Source organism: Petaurus breviceps, unplaced genomic scaffold (assembly GCF_028583685.1).
Source record: "Petaurus breviceps papuanus isolate PSGF00001 unplaced genomic scaffold, PetGlider_PUasm1.0 90925, whole genome shotgun sequence".
Taxonomy (NCBI): Eukaryota; Metazoa; Chordata; class Mammalia; order Diprotodontia; family Petauridae; genus Petaurus; species Petaurus breviceps.
This window is the reverse complement of record NW_027187380.1, coordinates 5837845-5852122: the sequence shown is the minus strand read 5'-3', so window position 1 is coordinate 5852122 and position 14278 is coordinate 5837845. Positions and strand designations below refer to the sequence as shown.

The following is a 14278-nucleotide window of genomic DNA, read 5'->3' as shown; positions in this document are numbered from 1 at the left end:
TTCAGAGGTCACATGATTTATTAAAACTCAGTAAAGTTTTGCAAAGAGTTAGATAGAATGGGAACTAGGTATTCAAGAGCATCAGGCAATTAATTAAGGGCAAAACCCTTACAAAAGCAAAAAGAGGAAGGGACAAGCTGCATGCCTTCACGAAAAATCTCACCCTATCTCCTGATCTCTCCCATGATCTAGTGGCTTTCAGGTAGTCTTGCTTTCAGTATCCTGAGGACTGTTTCTCCTGTGACAGCCCCCAGGGTTTCTCCAGCTCCCACAGAGATGAATCATTTTGTAGAAGCTGCTACAAATAAAGTGACAATAAAAATATTTTCACATTTCTCTAGTGCATTAAGCAGGGGTACACAGGGGAGCCAGCTCAAATACATTGCGCCGATTGCTAAATTTTCAGTGTAAGTATTATATAAAAAATGCTACAAATCAGGACTCAATTTATTGTTTTATTCATTGTCTAGACTTTTAAAAGTGATAGAGATAATGTTAATTATGCAGATTAGACTTAAATGTGTACAAGCTAATTATTAAACATTTACAAACACATTTTTTTTGTACAATAACTTTGTGAGGGAGGTAGCATAAGGATTATTCGTGCATATTTTACATATGAGAAAATTGAGACCCAGAGAGGTCAGATGCTTTGGCCAAGGTCACACAGATCATCCCCAAGCTAGCACTTGAATCCAGATCCTCTGGCTTCAAGATCTCTTTTTACTAAATCATGCTGTCTCTCACAAATGGAAAGCCCTGCACTTAGTTTTTTTTTTTTAATTTTTAACATTTTCTTCTTTTTAAATTTATTTTTAGTTTACAACATTCAGTTCCACAAGTTTTTGAGTTCCAGATTTTGTCCCCCTCCCTTTTCTCCCCCTCCCTCCCCCAAGACAGCATGCAATCCAATATAGGTTCTACATATACCTTCAAAATTCAGTTGTACAAGTACAAGGGAAAGATGAGGCTGCAACAGTTCATGGGAAAAAGATCTGAGCATTTTAGTGGACCCCAAAGTCAAAATGAAGCAGCACCATGACCCAGCAACAAAATTAATGCAATCAGTCTCATGCTGTATTTAAAAAGTATAGCTTTTCCAGTGAAGGAAATAGCAATAGTTCCATTGTATTCAGTCTTGGACAGATCACAGTTGAAGCATGTTCAATTCTGGGTACTAAATTATTTTTTAAAGAGGGGCATTGACAAAAGCTAAATTGTACCCATAAGGGGGTAGACAGGATGGAGAGGGGGTATCAAGCAGAAGAAATTAGAATGATTCTGCTGGGGCAGAAATGGCATAATGGATAGAGAATTAGCCTCAGAGCCAGGACAATCTGGCTTCAAGTTCACCTCTGATACATACTGATTGGGTGGACCTGGGTAAATCATTTAATCTCTTATAGGCAGGCAACTTTGTAAGACTGTTCCAGACCTGCATTGATAAAGGAATTTCCTCACTGGGAACTCCCAGTGAAATAACAGGTCCGACAAGGATTCCTATCCTTGTTTGGACCCAGACAGCAGATGAAGGAGCAGGCAATAGAAGCTATAGTGTGAAGAACTTAATTTTCAGTTCAGTATAATAAAAAAAATTTCTGTTAATTGGAGCTATCCAAAAATGTGATGGATGAAGTAGTGCTGCAAGGATAAATTAGACCAGTTCAAAACTGGCCTCCTCTGAAGTCTTCCATGACCTCCATCCCCCTCTGAGCCTGCATTTACTCGGTTTCCCTTATACATGTAGGTTATGATCTTTTATCTTTTTTTTCCTTTGGAAGGCAATTGGGGTCAAGTGACTTGCCCAAAGTCACATGGCTAGTAAGTGTGTCAAGTGTCTGAGGTCTGATTTGAACTCGGATCCTCCTGACTCCAGGGCCAATGCTCTATTCACTGCACCATCTAGCCCACCCCTGTAGGCTGTGATCTTGATGGTGATGAGGAATGGGAAGAGGTGATGAAATGACAGGCTACAAGGGTACAGGACCTTTATGAATGTTTGGCTCACCTTCTAGGACTTTCCTTAGCTAGTCTAGACCTGTTCCCCATTGCTATAGGGTCTCTTGGTGCTCGAACCTAATTTGTCTTATACTTTTCCAATATTTTACATCAGAAGAAAGGAAGGAGCTGAAACACTTAAGTCTATCAATTCAGCTATTCATGCCAGAACTTACTGAGGGTCTACTGTGTGATCAGTGCTATGCTAGGCATTATGGAGGGAAGGGAGAAGGAGTGGATAGGAACATAGATCCCAACATTTAAGGAGCCTAGCTGGGGAACACAAGCAATGATTAGACAATTAAAAGTCATATATCTAAAAAAATTAAAAATAAAAAAACAAAAAAAATTTAAAAAGTCATATATCTAACAATATCTCCAGCCTTCAAGAAAGTCTCTTTTTCCCCTAACCCCATTATGCTCATTCTTACCATTCCTATTTATATTGTGTCTCCTGTTGTCACTCTTTTTCTACTGATAGTCTGGTATTCTGTAAAGGCTATTGAACTTGGATTCAGTAAACTTGAATCACAGGCTGACAGTTCTTGAAGGGCCTTTAGAGATAATCTAGAAAAGAAAACTGAAGTCCAGAGAAGGGAAGTGACTTGCCCAAAATCACCCAGCTAGTTAGCCAGGACTAGAACCTAGGTCAATGGATTCCCATTCCAGAGAATTCCCATTCTACTATCTCTCCCAATTGAATAACCTTATAACTTTGGGCTAATCACAGCCTCTCTGGAGCCCAGTCTCAATCCAACCTCAATAAGGAGGTACAGTTTGAGTTAGTGTTCTAGTTCCATCTCGACAGCCAAGGTGTGTCTTTGCACAAATTATCTTTACTTCCTAAACCTCAATCTTCTCATCTGTGCAATGGGAAGACACTCTGAAAGGGAAAGGAACAAAGTAAACATGGCAGGAATGGAACTTGACAAATAAGTGTTCTACATTGAGAAAGGCATCAAGAGCCTGGGCTGCAAAGGACTAATACTTTGAGAAGTAATAGACCACTAGGTTTGAGGCTCACTCTTTGGGAAGTCCATTCCATCTCAGCCATGATAATATTTTAGGAGGCTAGATCTGTGCTTTCATCAATATGAGGAACTCTTAGAGTGGAACTTCCTCCAATGCATATTGGCAACTCATATGTAACTTATAGTGTTAGAGGGTTGTCTCAGGCACAAAAGGTTAATGATTACTAATGATTAACTAATGGTTACTAAGCTAGTAGGTGTCAAAAAAAGGAATTTGAGCCCAAGTGTCCCTCATTCCAAGACTAGTTCTCTGCTGCCTTCTTGGTTGCTTCTTGAGACATAATACTGATACTCGACATTTATATCATTCTTTAAATCTAAGTATTATTACACACACACACACACACATACACACAGACACACACACACACACAGACACACACACACACAGACACACACACATACACACACAGACACACACACACACACAGACACACACACACACACAGACACACACACAGACACATACATACACATTTTTTCAGAGAGCAAATGTATACCTCAGCAAGGTATAATGACTTACTCAAGTTTAAGCAGCTAAGAAAGGCAGGGAATCAAACTCATGCCCCAAGGGTCTTTCCACAAGGCCACCACTGCTGCCCAGCATCTCCACCTTCTCCTCAAAGGACTTCACCAAGCTTTTTTTTTTCTCTTGGCTCCCACTAGCCTGACAGGAAGAGAAGCTCTGACTCTCTTTCCTGGACTGGGCTCAGCCACAGCTACCCTTCAGAACAGAGCCCACCTGAAGCAGTGTGACCTGTTGAAGCTTTCCCGCAAGCAAAAGCAGCTATGTCGGCGGGAGCCAGGCCTAGCAGAAACCCTGTATGATGCTGTGCACCTGGGTGTCCTTGAATGCCAGGCCCAATTCCGGCATGAGCGCTGGAACTGTAGTCTGGAAGGGAGAACAGCACTCCTGAAAAGAGGTAGGTGTTTCCTTCAGTCAATCAACAAGCATTTTTCTTGCATCATTCTCATTTCTCTTCCCAATTTTTCCTCCACTACTCTTATTTGGTTTTCAAAATCCTTCTTAAGTTCCGCTATGGCCTATAACCAGTTCCCATTTTTCTCGGGAGCTTTTGGTGCAGGAGTTCTGATCAACAAGAATTTTTTAAGGACTTACTTTGTACCTAGGTACAGTGATAAGTACTAAGGATCCAAACAAAGATAAAAACATGGTCCTTGCCCTCAGGGAGGTCACATTCTAATGGGGAAGGGCATGCAAGTAACTATGCAATAAAACACATAAATATATATAATAACATATTATATGATGTTTGCAATAATGATATTATTATAACATAATGTATGTTGTAATATAATGATTATTATGTTATTTTAAGACTGTTTATCCTTGAGCAAGTCATATGACCTTTTTGGGCTTCTGTTTCCTTTTCTGAAAAATGAGTTTGTTGGGGGGATAATAACACTTAAACTTAAAACATTATATAATTATGTTACATATAATATTTATATGTTATATTGCATAATTATTTGCAGTCATAAAACATATTGTAATATATGCATTTTATATATACATACACGTGTGTGTGTATGAGAGAGAGAGAGAGACAGAGACAGGGAGACTTTGGACAAATCCTCTCCCTTCTCTGAGCTGCAGTTTTCTCCTCTGTAACATTAAGGGGTTGGACCAGATTATCTCTAAAGACTCATCCAGCTCTGACACTCTATGATTCCAGTCCAGTGAATCTCAGTCCAATAGTTTTTCCAGGATAACAGAGTATTAATTTAAGTGGAATAATAATACAAGTGAAATGATAAGAATGAGAATGATGGCCACAGGGAACAAAGGAGACTGACTATATATGTATATATGTGTGTCTATATATGTGTGTATATGTGTATACATATGATACACATGCATATACAAATGCATGCATATATAAAATTTACATATAACATGTATAATATGTGTGTATATATATATATATATATACACATAGCTACATTCACTCAGTAAGCATTTATTAGTTACCTACTATATTTCAGGCACTGTGCACTATACAAAGAGAAAAAGATAATCCCTGCCCTCTAGGAGCTCACAATTAGTGGGTGAGACAACATGTACACAAATATATGCAAAAAATTATATACAGTATAAATAGTAAATAACTTAAAAGGGGGGAAGCACTAGAATTAAGAGGGGTTAAGGAAGGCTTCCTGTAGAAGGTAGAATATATACATATATTTTGTAAATGGGAAGTAATCTCAGAGGCAACCCCTATCCAATCCCCATTTTTTTCTCCCAAATTTATTATTTTTTAATTTTTTAAAATTTTTTCCTCTTCAATTTATTTATTTATTTTTAGTTTTCAACATTCATTTCCACAAGATTTTGCTTTGCAAATTTTTCTCCCCGTCTTTCCCCTGCTCCCACCCCAAAATAGCAAGCCTACTGAATACCCCTTCCCCCAATCTGTTCTCTCTTATATCCTCCCCCACCCCACCCCCAACTTTCTAGTAGGGCAAGATGGATTTCTATACCCCAGTGCCTATATATCTTATTCCCCAGTCTCCCAAATCTATTATTTTTTAATTTTTTAAGATTCTGAACTTAAATACCAATAAAACAAGGATTTCCATACATATAGCAGAATACAAAAAGAGGATTGCATATGAAATCTTGAATCTCCTACCATTTAATTTCTTAAAAGTACATAATAAAATCTACGTGTTAATTTCAAAACTTCCCTATTAGTCTGTGCTTCCTTCTGAATTCTCTTCTATTTCTCTATGCATTAAAAAAATTTTTTTTCAATGGATTTTTTTTTCACATCATTATCATTAACCCTCACCCCAATTAAAAACAGAGAAAAAACAACCACTCATGACAGTCAAGTAAAACAAATCCACATGGTGGTTATTTCAAAAAATGTATTTCAGGGGCGGCTACATGGTGTAGTGAATCGAGTACTAGCCCTGGAGGCAGGAGAACCTGAGTTCAAGCCTGGCCTCAGACATTTAGCACTTACTAGCTGCTTGGGCAGTCTAGACCTTGGGCAAGTCATTTACCCCAATTGCCCTGCTCTCTCCCCTCCAAAAAGCAAAAAAAAGTTTCCTTCTGCATCTTAAATCTATTACTTTAGGGTGGCTAGGTGGCACAGTGAATAGAGCACCAGCCCTGGAGTCAGGAGGACCCGAGTTCAAATCCAGCCTCAGACACTTAACACAAAAACTAGCCGTGTGACCTTGGGCAAGTCACTTAACCCCAGTTGCCCTCCAAAAAGCAAAAAAAACAAACAAACAACTATTATTTCTCTGATAGAAGGTGCACAAAATACTTCACCAGGGGTCCTCTGGAGACATGGTTGGTCATTCCTTAAATCAAGTCTTTAGTCTTTCAAAGGAATTTTTCATTATAGTATTGTAGTCTTTGCATATATTATTTTCCTAGTTCTGCTCACAGCACTCTGCATCGGTTCCTGCTACCCAAGATTCTCTGAAATCATCTTTTTCATCATTTGTTACAACACAATAATACATTCAGATGCCAAAAAGTGTCCAGTCATTCCTCAGTTGATAGGTACCCCCAATGGATTCCCATTCCTGGCTTTTCTTTTATAATCCTCACTTCAGGATCAGATGTTTTGTTTTGTGTTTGACTTTTCCTTCCCTCAATATTAGCTTCCCTTGTAACATCCACTCTCCCTATCATCTTTGCTTGTGTCTTTGTGTATGTATATCTATACCAAATGTGTGTGTGTGTGTGTGTGTGTGTGTGTGGTGTGTGTGTTCAACTCTCCTTTGGTCCAGATAAGAATGATATTCAGCTGATGCCAGCTACTTCTCTTCTCCCTCTATATATGTGTATCCTTCTCATATTCCCTATTTGCTCTTATGAGAAATAGCAAATTCCACCTCCTATTTCCTCCTTTCTATACTAGCATATTCCTTTTATCCTCCCTTATTTTTTCTTTCTTAAAATCCTCAGCATAGAACCAATCCACACCCCCCCCAAATCTTTTGTTTTTCTTATCTAACCCCCTCAATACTGGTTTTAAGTTCTAAAGAGACACTTGTTTCTTCTCCCACAGTGTTAGCACTGCATCATCATATGTAGCCCCAATTACTTCCAAATTTACTCAAATAAATTTACCATTCTAGATTTCTATCAACTCTTGTGTTTTCATTTAAGGTGCCTACTGAACTCTCCTCTTTTAATCAAAGAAGTTTGAATTTTTTTCATCAAAGGATCATTTTTTTTTCTCCTGTAAGATGGCTTGGGGTGATCTGTCCAGTAGGACCGTATATAGATCAATTCTAGTTCAGTTCCAGAGGCCACAATTTAAGAAAGACATTGATAAACTGGAGGCCAACCAAGATAGGAAAGGGTCTTAAGTCCTTATATGAGAATCAACTAAAGGAATTAGGAATGCTTACACTGAAGAAGAAAAGATGAAGGAGATGTGCTATTAGTCTTGAAATATTTGAAGAGCTATCATCTAGTCAACATTCAGATTGTACATGGAGCAGTTGATGACGTTCTTTTCCCCACTCATTAACATCCTTTTATGTGTTTCTTCCTGCCTTACTCTTTCCTGTACTGTTTTGCCCTGGAGAACAGAGCTAGTAGCAGCATGAAGTAGTTGCAAAGAGGCAAATTTAGTGATTGTGTCAGAAAATATTTCTAGTAATTAAAATCCAAAAGTGCATTTGACTACCTCTAGAAGGAATGGGTTCTCCCTGATTGGAGTTCTTCAAGCAGAAGATGAATGACCACTTCTCAGATATGATATGGCAGGGACTTCTTTTGAAGATAGGTTGAACAAGTGGGCTAGTGAAGTCCTTCCAACTTTAATTTAAAATTGAATTATTATCTAATGAAATTAATTAAAATGAAATTAACTAACAATAATTAGCATGGCTTATTTATTAATAAATTAATTCAATTAAAATTTAGTTATTATTTCAAATTTTAAACTTGTTACCATGTGCAGATCATACAGTACTGGGGACAAGATACAAAATATAATTACAAGGCAATCTCCCTTCTCTCCTTTTAAAGAGCTTACAATCAAGTAGGAAGATAAGATATAAATATAGGTAAAGCTGCATGCAGAGAAATTGGGTATTTTTTTAAGTGGTATAAGAGAAAAGGGCTTTACCAACACAGGAGGAATCAGAGAATAGGTAGCAGGGGGTGGGTTGCCTCTCAACCTTCAAACCTCAAGAACATCAGAGCCAAAGTAGAAGACAGAGAGCATTGGGAGGAACCCCCAATGGCAGATCTGGGCCAGTAGTGACTCTGCTTACAGAGGATGGAGCCTGTAATTCCATCTCTCCAGGGTTTAGGTTCAAATACTTGGTCTTTGAACCTAAACCTTGAGGAGATGGAATTGCACCTTTGCCCTCTGTCATTTCTCAGGAGAAAGGGAGATGGGTGACCGGAAAGCATTTTCAGGGTTCTAGTGGGGTCTCACATACCCAAACCATTGTCAACTTGCTGTTCAACCATAGACAAGTCCCTTCCATACTGGGTCACTGTAAAACAAGACTGTCCCCAGTGCCTTAGAATGCTCTCCTTCTCCAGTTCCACTTCCTGACTTCCCTGGCTTCCTATAAATCCCAGCTAAAATCCCACCTTCTACAGGAAGACTTTCCCACCTCTTATTAAGTCTGATGCCTTCCCTCTGCTAATTATTTCCTATTTATCTTGTGTATGGCTTGTTAGTACATTTTTTTTCTTGTTTCTCACCCATTCAGTTATGAGGTCTTTGAAGACAAAGACTGTATTTTGCCTTTTTTTTGTATCTTCAGCACTTAGAACAAAGTAGGTGTTTAATAAATGTTTATTGATTGGTTGGTTAGTTGTGCCAGATCCCTAAAATCCATTATTACTCTGATAGTCTGTGATTATAAGATTATGCTGTCACTCAGGGCCCCAAGTATTCACTGTTAGAACTCAGTCTTTCCTCCCTCTCTCTCTCCCTCCCTCCCTCCTTCTCTCTCTCTCTCTCTCTCTCTCTCTCTCTCTCTCTCTCTCTGTCTCTGTCTCTCTCTGTCTCTCTCTGTCTCTCTGTCTCTCTCTCTGTCTCACTCTCTCTCTTTCTCTCTTTCTCTCTCCCCCTGCCTCTTTCCTCCCTTTCTGGTACAGGTTTCAAGGAGACCGCCTTCCTATATGCAGTATCCTCAGCAGCCCTCACCCATGCGTTGGCCCGGGCCTGCAGTGCAGGCCGAATGGAACGCTGTACCTGCGATGACTCTCCTGACCTGGAGAACCGCCAGGCCTGGCAGTGGGGTGTGTGTGGGGACAACCTCAAATACAGCACCAAATTCCTCAGCAACTTCCTGGGGCCCAAGAAGGGAAGCAAGGATCTTCGTGCCCGGATGGATGCCCACAACACCAACATGGGCATTAAGGTGAGCATCCCCCAGGGCAGCCTCAGTCTCCACTGGAGCACAGGACAGAGCAGCTGGGCATCAAGGCCTATTAGCAGGACCCTCTCCACTGAGCTATCCCAGAACAAACTAAGAGCTGGCATAGGAACCAGCAATGACCTGAATTGTTTCATTACATTATAGCAATTGAGGGTGGAAGCCAGCTTTGGTATTATCTGGATGGCGTGTATTCATACCTGCCCTCACTGCCACCCCTCCCCCCATATACAATTTTCATTGCAGGCTATAAAATGGAAAAGACGCCGGGTTTGGAGTAAGAGGAACAAGTTTTGAATCATACCTTTACTGGTGACACTGGATATATCACTTTCTTTTTCTGGACCTCATTTTTCTCCTTTGTCAAGTGAAAAGATGGTCATAATAGTATGCTTATAGCAGTTTAGAGGCTGCTAGGTGGCACAGTGGAGAGTGTTAGACCCGGAGTCAGGAGGACCTGAATTCAAATCTAGCCTCAGACTCTTATGAGCTACGTGACCCAGGCAAATTTGCCTCAGTTTCCTCATCTGTAAAATGACCTGGAGAAGGAAATGGCAAGCCACTCCAGTATCTTTGCCAAGGAAACCCCAATTAACCCTGTTGGCCTCAGTTTCCTTATCTGTAAAATGAGCAGGAGAAAGAAATGGCAAACCACTCCAGTATCTTTGCTGAGGAAACCTCAAATGGGGCCTTGAAGAGTTGGGCACTACTGAACAAGAACAAAAGTACTTTAAGATTTGCAAAGTGCTTTAAATCAGTTATCAGAAGTACTCTGGCAGGTAGGTACAATTATTATCCCCATTTTACAGATGAGGAAGCTGAGTCTGAGTGTGACTTACCAAGGTCACACAGCTTATAAAATGTTTGAGGCAGGATTTGAACTCGAATCTTCCTGACCCCAAGTCTCTACTCACTAAACCACCTTTCTCTCTGATAACTAGCTGATCTTTAAGGCTTCGTCTAGCTGGAAATCCTATGATCCTACAATTAGGGGCAGTATTTGAGTCAGAAAAAAGAGGGATGGGGGCAATTTATTTCAGGGGAAATTTTAATTGTGCTCTTTCTTTTAAAGGTTTGCACATAGAAAGTCCTCCTTTTCCACTTAAACTTTATTAAATAAATTCAACAAACATTTATTAAGCACTTACTATATATATATGGCACTATATTAGGCACTGGGGACAGAGAGACAGCAATAGAGGGACAGTATGGTGTGATAGAAAGAGCACTGAATTAGAGGCAGAGGATCTGGGTTCAAATCTCACCTCTGACGCTTAGTACCTGTATGACCTCAGGTGAGTCACTTAACCTCCTGGGCCTTAGTTTCCTGGTGTCTAAAATAAGGATGTTGGACTAGATGACATTGGAGATTCCTTCTTGTTGAAGATCTATGATCCTATATCCTACCTATGTAACCTTGAATAGGTCATTTTATCATTCTCAAGTGTCATCTGTTAAATGAGGAGACAATCCCAGTTGACCTCTACAATCCCTTCCAGCTCTCAATCTGTAATTCTATGAATGAAAAGAAGTTTCTGCCCTCAAGAAGCTTACATTCATTCCCCTGTGTGTTACAACAGGGCAAGGTGAGGAAGGAGGCCACCACCCACAAAGAAGATCAGTACAGGCTTCCTGTAGGAGGAGACTCTTGATCTGATCCTTGAAAGAAGTTTCTCCTTTCTCTTTTTCTTCCCCTTCCTTCTATCTCTCCTTCCTCCATTTCCCTCCCTATTATCTCTCATTGCCCAAGATCCAGAGACTCTTCAGAGAAAGGACGTAGGAGGGTATGTTAGAATGGAGGAGGAAGGTGAGGGTGGCCCCGGGCAGTGGGAGAGGTAACCCCCTTCAGACCCTGGCCCAAGCTAACAAGGGCTCTTCTCTCTCCCTTCCCACCCAGGCTGTAAGGAGCGGTCTGAAGACCACATGCAAATGTCATGGTGTCTCTGGCTCCTGTGCTGTGAGGACCTGCTGGAAACAACTCTCCCCATTCCGGGAGACGGGTCAGCTGCTAAAGCTACGTTATGACTCTGCCGTCAAGGTCTCCAGCACCACCAACGAAGCCTTGGGGCGCCTGGAGCTCTGGGCACTACCAAGGTCTAGCCGCCCAGCTAAGGGCACGGCCCCTCGGCCTGGTGACATGGTATACATCGACGACTCACCCAGCTTCTGCCGGCCCAGCAAGTACTCTACAGGCACAGCAGGGCGGGCCTGCTCCCGGGAGGCCAGCTGCGACAGTCTGTGCTGTGGTCGGGGCTATAACACTCAGAGCCGGCTCGTGGCTTTCTCTTGCCACTGCCACGTGCAATGGTGCTGCTATGTTGAATGCCAGCAGTGCGTACAGGAGGAGCTGGCCTACACATGTAAGCAGTAGGTCTGGCTTCTCCAGCCTGAGGATGCTGGGATAGACTAGGGACATCTATGGCCTATTATATGATCCTACTGGCCCAGCTTCCACTCTAGACACACTGACCACCCACAACCACACTGTTGAGTGTGTGCACCTGGTTTTATGCTTGCCCACTCCTGACACCTTCCTTCTTCTTTCTACCTTGGCTGTAACCATTAACTCCTCCATAATCTCCATGCTCAAAACTTGTCAAGGAGGAATGAGGGCACATGGAACCTCAAGGTCCACCATGTGTCAGTGTTTGTGATGCGCCAAAGTGTCCCATTTCATTAGTTGGGAGATAGTATAATGAAAGAGGTTGGGGGATCCAGAGAAAAGGGGGAAATGATAAGGATAAGGGTGGCAAGGGGGATGGTGAGGACACGTTTCCCTCTTCATGTCTAGAATGAATGAGAGTTGTGAGCTTGAGTAGTCAGGAGGAATCCCCAGAGTGCTGAACTGAGAGAAATGGGGGAAAGTCACAGGGGGAGATTTTAGCCATATTAAGTGCAAGATAAAAAGATGACCCTGAGTATCTTAGTGTACTACAAACACTGGAAATCAACAGAAGTTGACATTACACCAAGGGAAGTTTCAGTTACAAATACCTAGGCCCTGGGCTCCTTTTAAGAAAAAAGTTCCACATTAAGAAAAAATTCCTGACAGCTAGAATCATCTACAGGTTGGAAGGTGAGTTCCCTGTCAGTGGAAGGTAAATGATCACTTGTCAGTGGTATTGTAGAGAATGTTCCTATTCAGGACTAGATGACCACTAAAGTTCAACTCAGAGATGAGAAAATGTCATACTGAGATGTGACTCTATGCTGAGAAAGGAGAGGAAGCCGGTGTTTGATGGGAAGGAAAGAAGAGCCTAGCTGGGATGAGTCAATATGAGGGCTGGGGAACCTGCAGCCTCAAGGCCACACATGTGGCCTTCTAGGTCCTTGGCTGTGACCTTTTTACTGAGTCAAAGTTTTACAGAACAAAACCTTTTATTAAGGGAATTTGTTCTGTGAAGTTTGGATTTAGTCAAATGGTTGGACTTGAGGACCTAGAGGACCACATATGGCCTCGAGGATACAGGTTCCTTACCCCTGGAATACCTTCCTCAAGCATCATTAGCTGGGTTTGCAAAGATGTTATACTGCATCCTTGCACCTTCTGGTTTGTGGTAACCTTGCCAGGGACCTGGTTTGATCTCTTATTATACTGCCCAAACTTCAAGGAAAGAGCCCTGGATAACAGGAGTTGCTTCTGGCCTTGAACAACCTCCAAACTGGAAATCACTGTACAAAGTCTGTTTTTTAAAGTTTAATTCTATATACTTCCTATCTATAGCCTCATTTCACAAAAACTTCAAGGAAGATAAATATTCTGGTGCCCAGACACCTGGTGGCCTTCTTTGATGGGGGCACCTTGGGGTATGTGATGGGAAACCATGGGTAGTTAACTTTTGTGATGTATTATCTTCAGAAGTTATAGATTTAAACCTGGAAGTGACCTGAGAGGTCATGTAGTCCAACCTCCTCATTTTAAAGATGAAAAAAACTGAGTCCCAGAGAAATTAAGTGATTTGCCCAGTCACAAAATGTCAGAGGTAGGATTTGAACCCAAGTCCTCTAGACTTCAAATCTAGCACTTTCCCCACTGTTCCATGCTGCTGAAAGGTGAGCACTGACTTTTCTCTATGAAGGTGGAATCCTGTAGACTGTCTCTAGGGAAGCAGAATGACATTCACATCTCCTTGTACTTTAGGTCTTTTTTTCTCATGTGTTACCAGAGATGGAGGGAGGAGTGTACATTGGAGGCTTGCCTTGGAGAGATCTAGCTCCCAGCCCAGAGCTAAAGCAGGCAAAAGTGGTGATCCCTCTCCTGAAAAATTAGATTACTATGGGGTTCTGGGCTGCATCAATTGAGGCAACTAAAGCCAGTAAGGAATAGTCACAGCACTGGTCCAAGCCTCAAATGCAAATGTTAATTAAATGCACATCATGTGTGAGGCACTGGGGGCAAAAAGGAACTTGTATTCAATGGTAGTATGCATGAGTGTGATGGAACAAGGGTGACGGTATATGTGCAGGTGTGTGTGTGTGTGCGCACCCTCATTCAGTCTGTGTGTAGAGCAAGTCAATCAATAAATAAATATTAAGCACCTACTATTTGCTAAGTGCTGGAGATACAAAAAGGCAAAAGACAGTTCCAGTCCTCAAGGAGCTTATAATCTAATGGTCAAAACAGCTAATTCACAAGTTCCACCTTTGTTTTTGTTCTCAAGCTTTTTAACCTGATCAGTTGTTAGTATATGAGAACTTTGGCTAAGCTAGGCACCCTGATGCCAAATGCAAACGTCCTTCACTTAGTAATGGCCACAATCAAGGTAAAAGCTCTTATTTAAGTTGAGTGGTGCAGGAAAGGCAGACTTTGATTTAAGAGGATCTGGGTTCAAGTCCATGTTCAGCTTCTTGTTACC

The 14278-nt window shown here is 41.3% G+C and overlaps 1 protein-coding gene across 1 annotated transcript in view; it reads left to right on the top strand.

Annotated features, from left to right (window-relative positions):
- The window catches only part of WNT9B (Wnt family member 9B), a 49310-nt gene extending 35278 nt beyond the window's left edge, over window positions 1–14032 (top strand). Inside the window, exons 2-4 of the mRNA XM_069076847.1 lie at window positions 3696–3952; window positions 9142–9407; window positions 11320–14032. Coding sequence (XP_068932948.1) covers window positions 3696–3952; window positions 9142–9407; window positions 11320–11793 — 997 coding nt within the window. The 3' untranslated portion in view covers window positions 11794–14032. The remainder of the gene's footprint in view (window positions 1–3695; window positions 3953–9141; window positions 9408–11319) is intronic.
- Window positions 14033–14278: the final 246 nt, after the last annotated feature.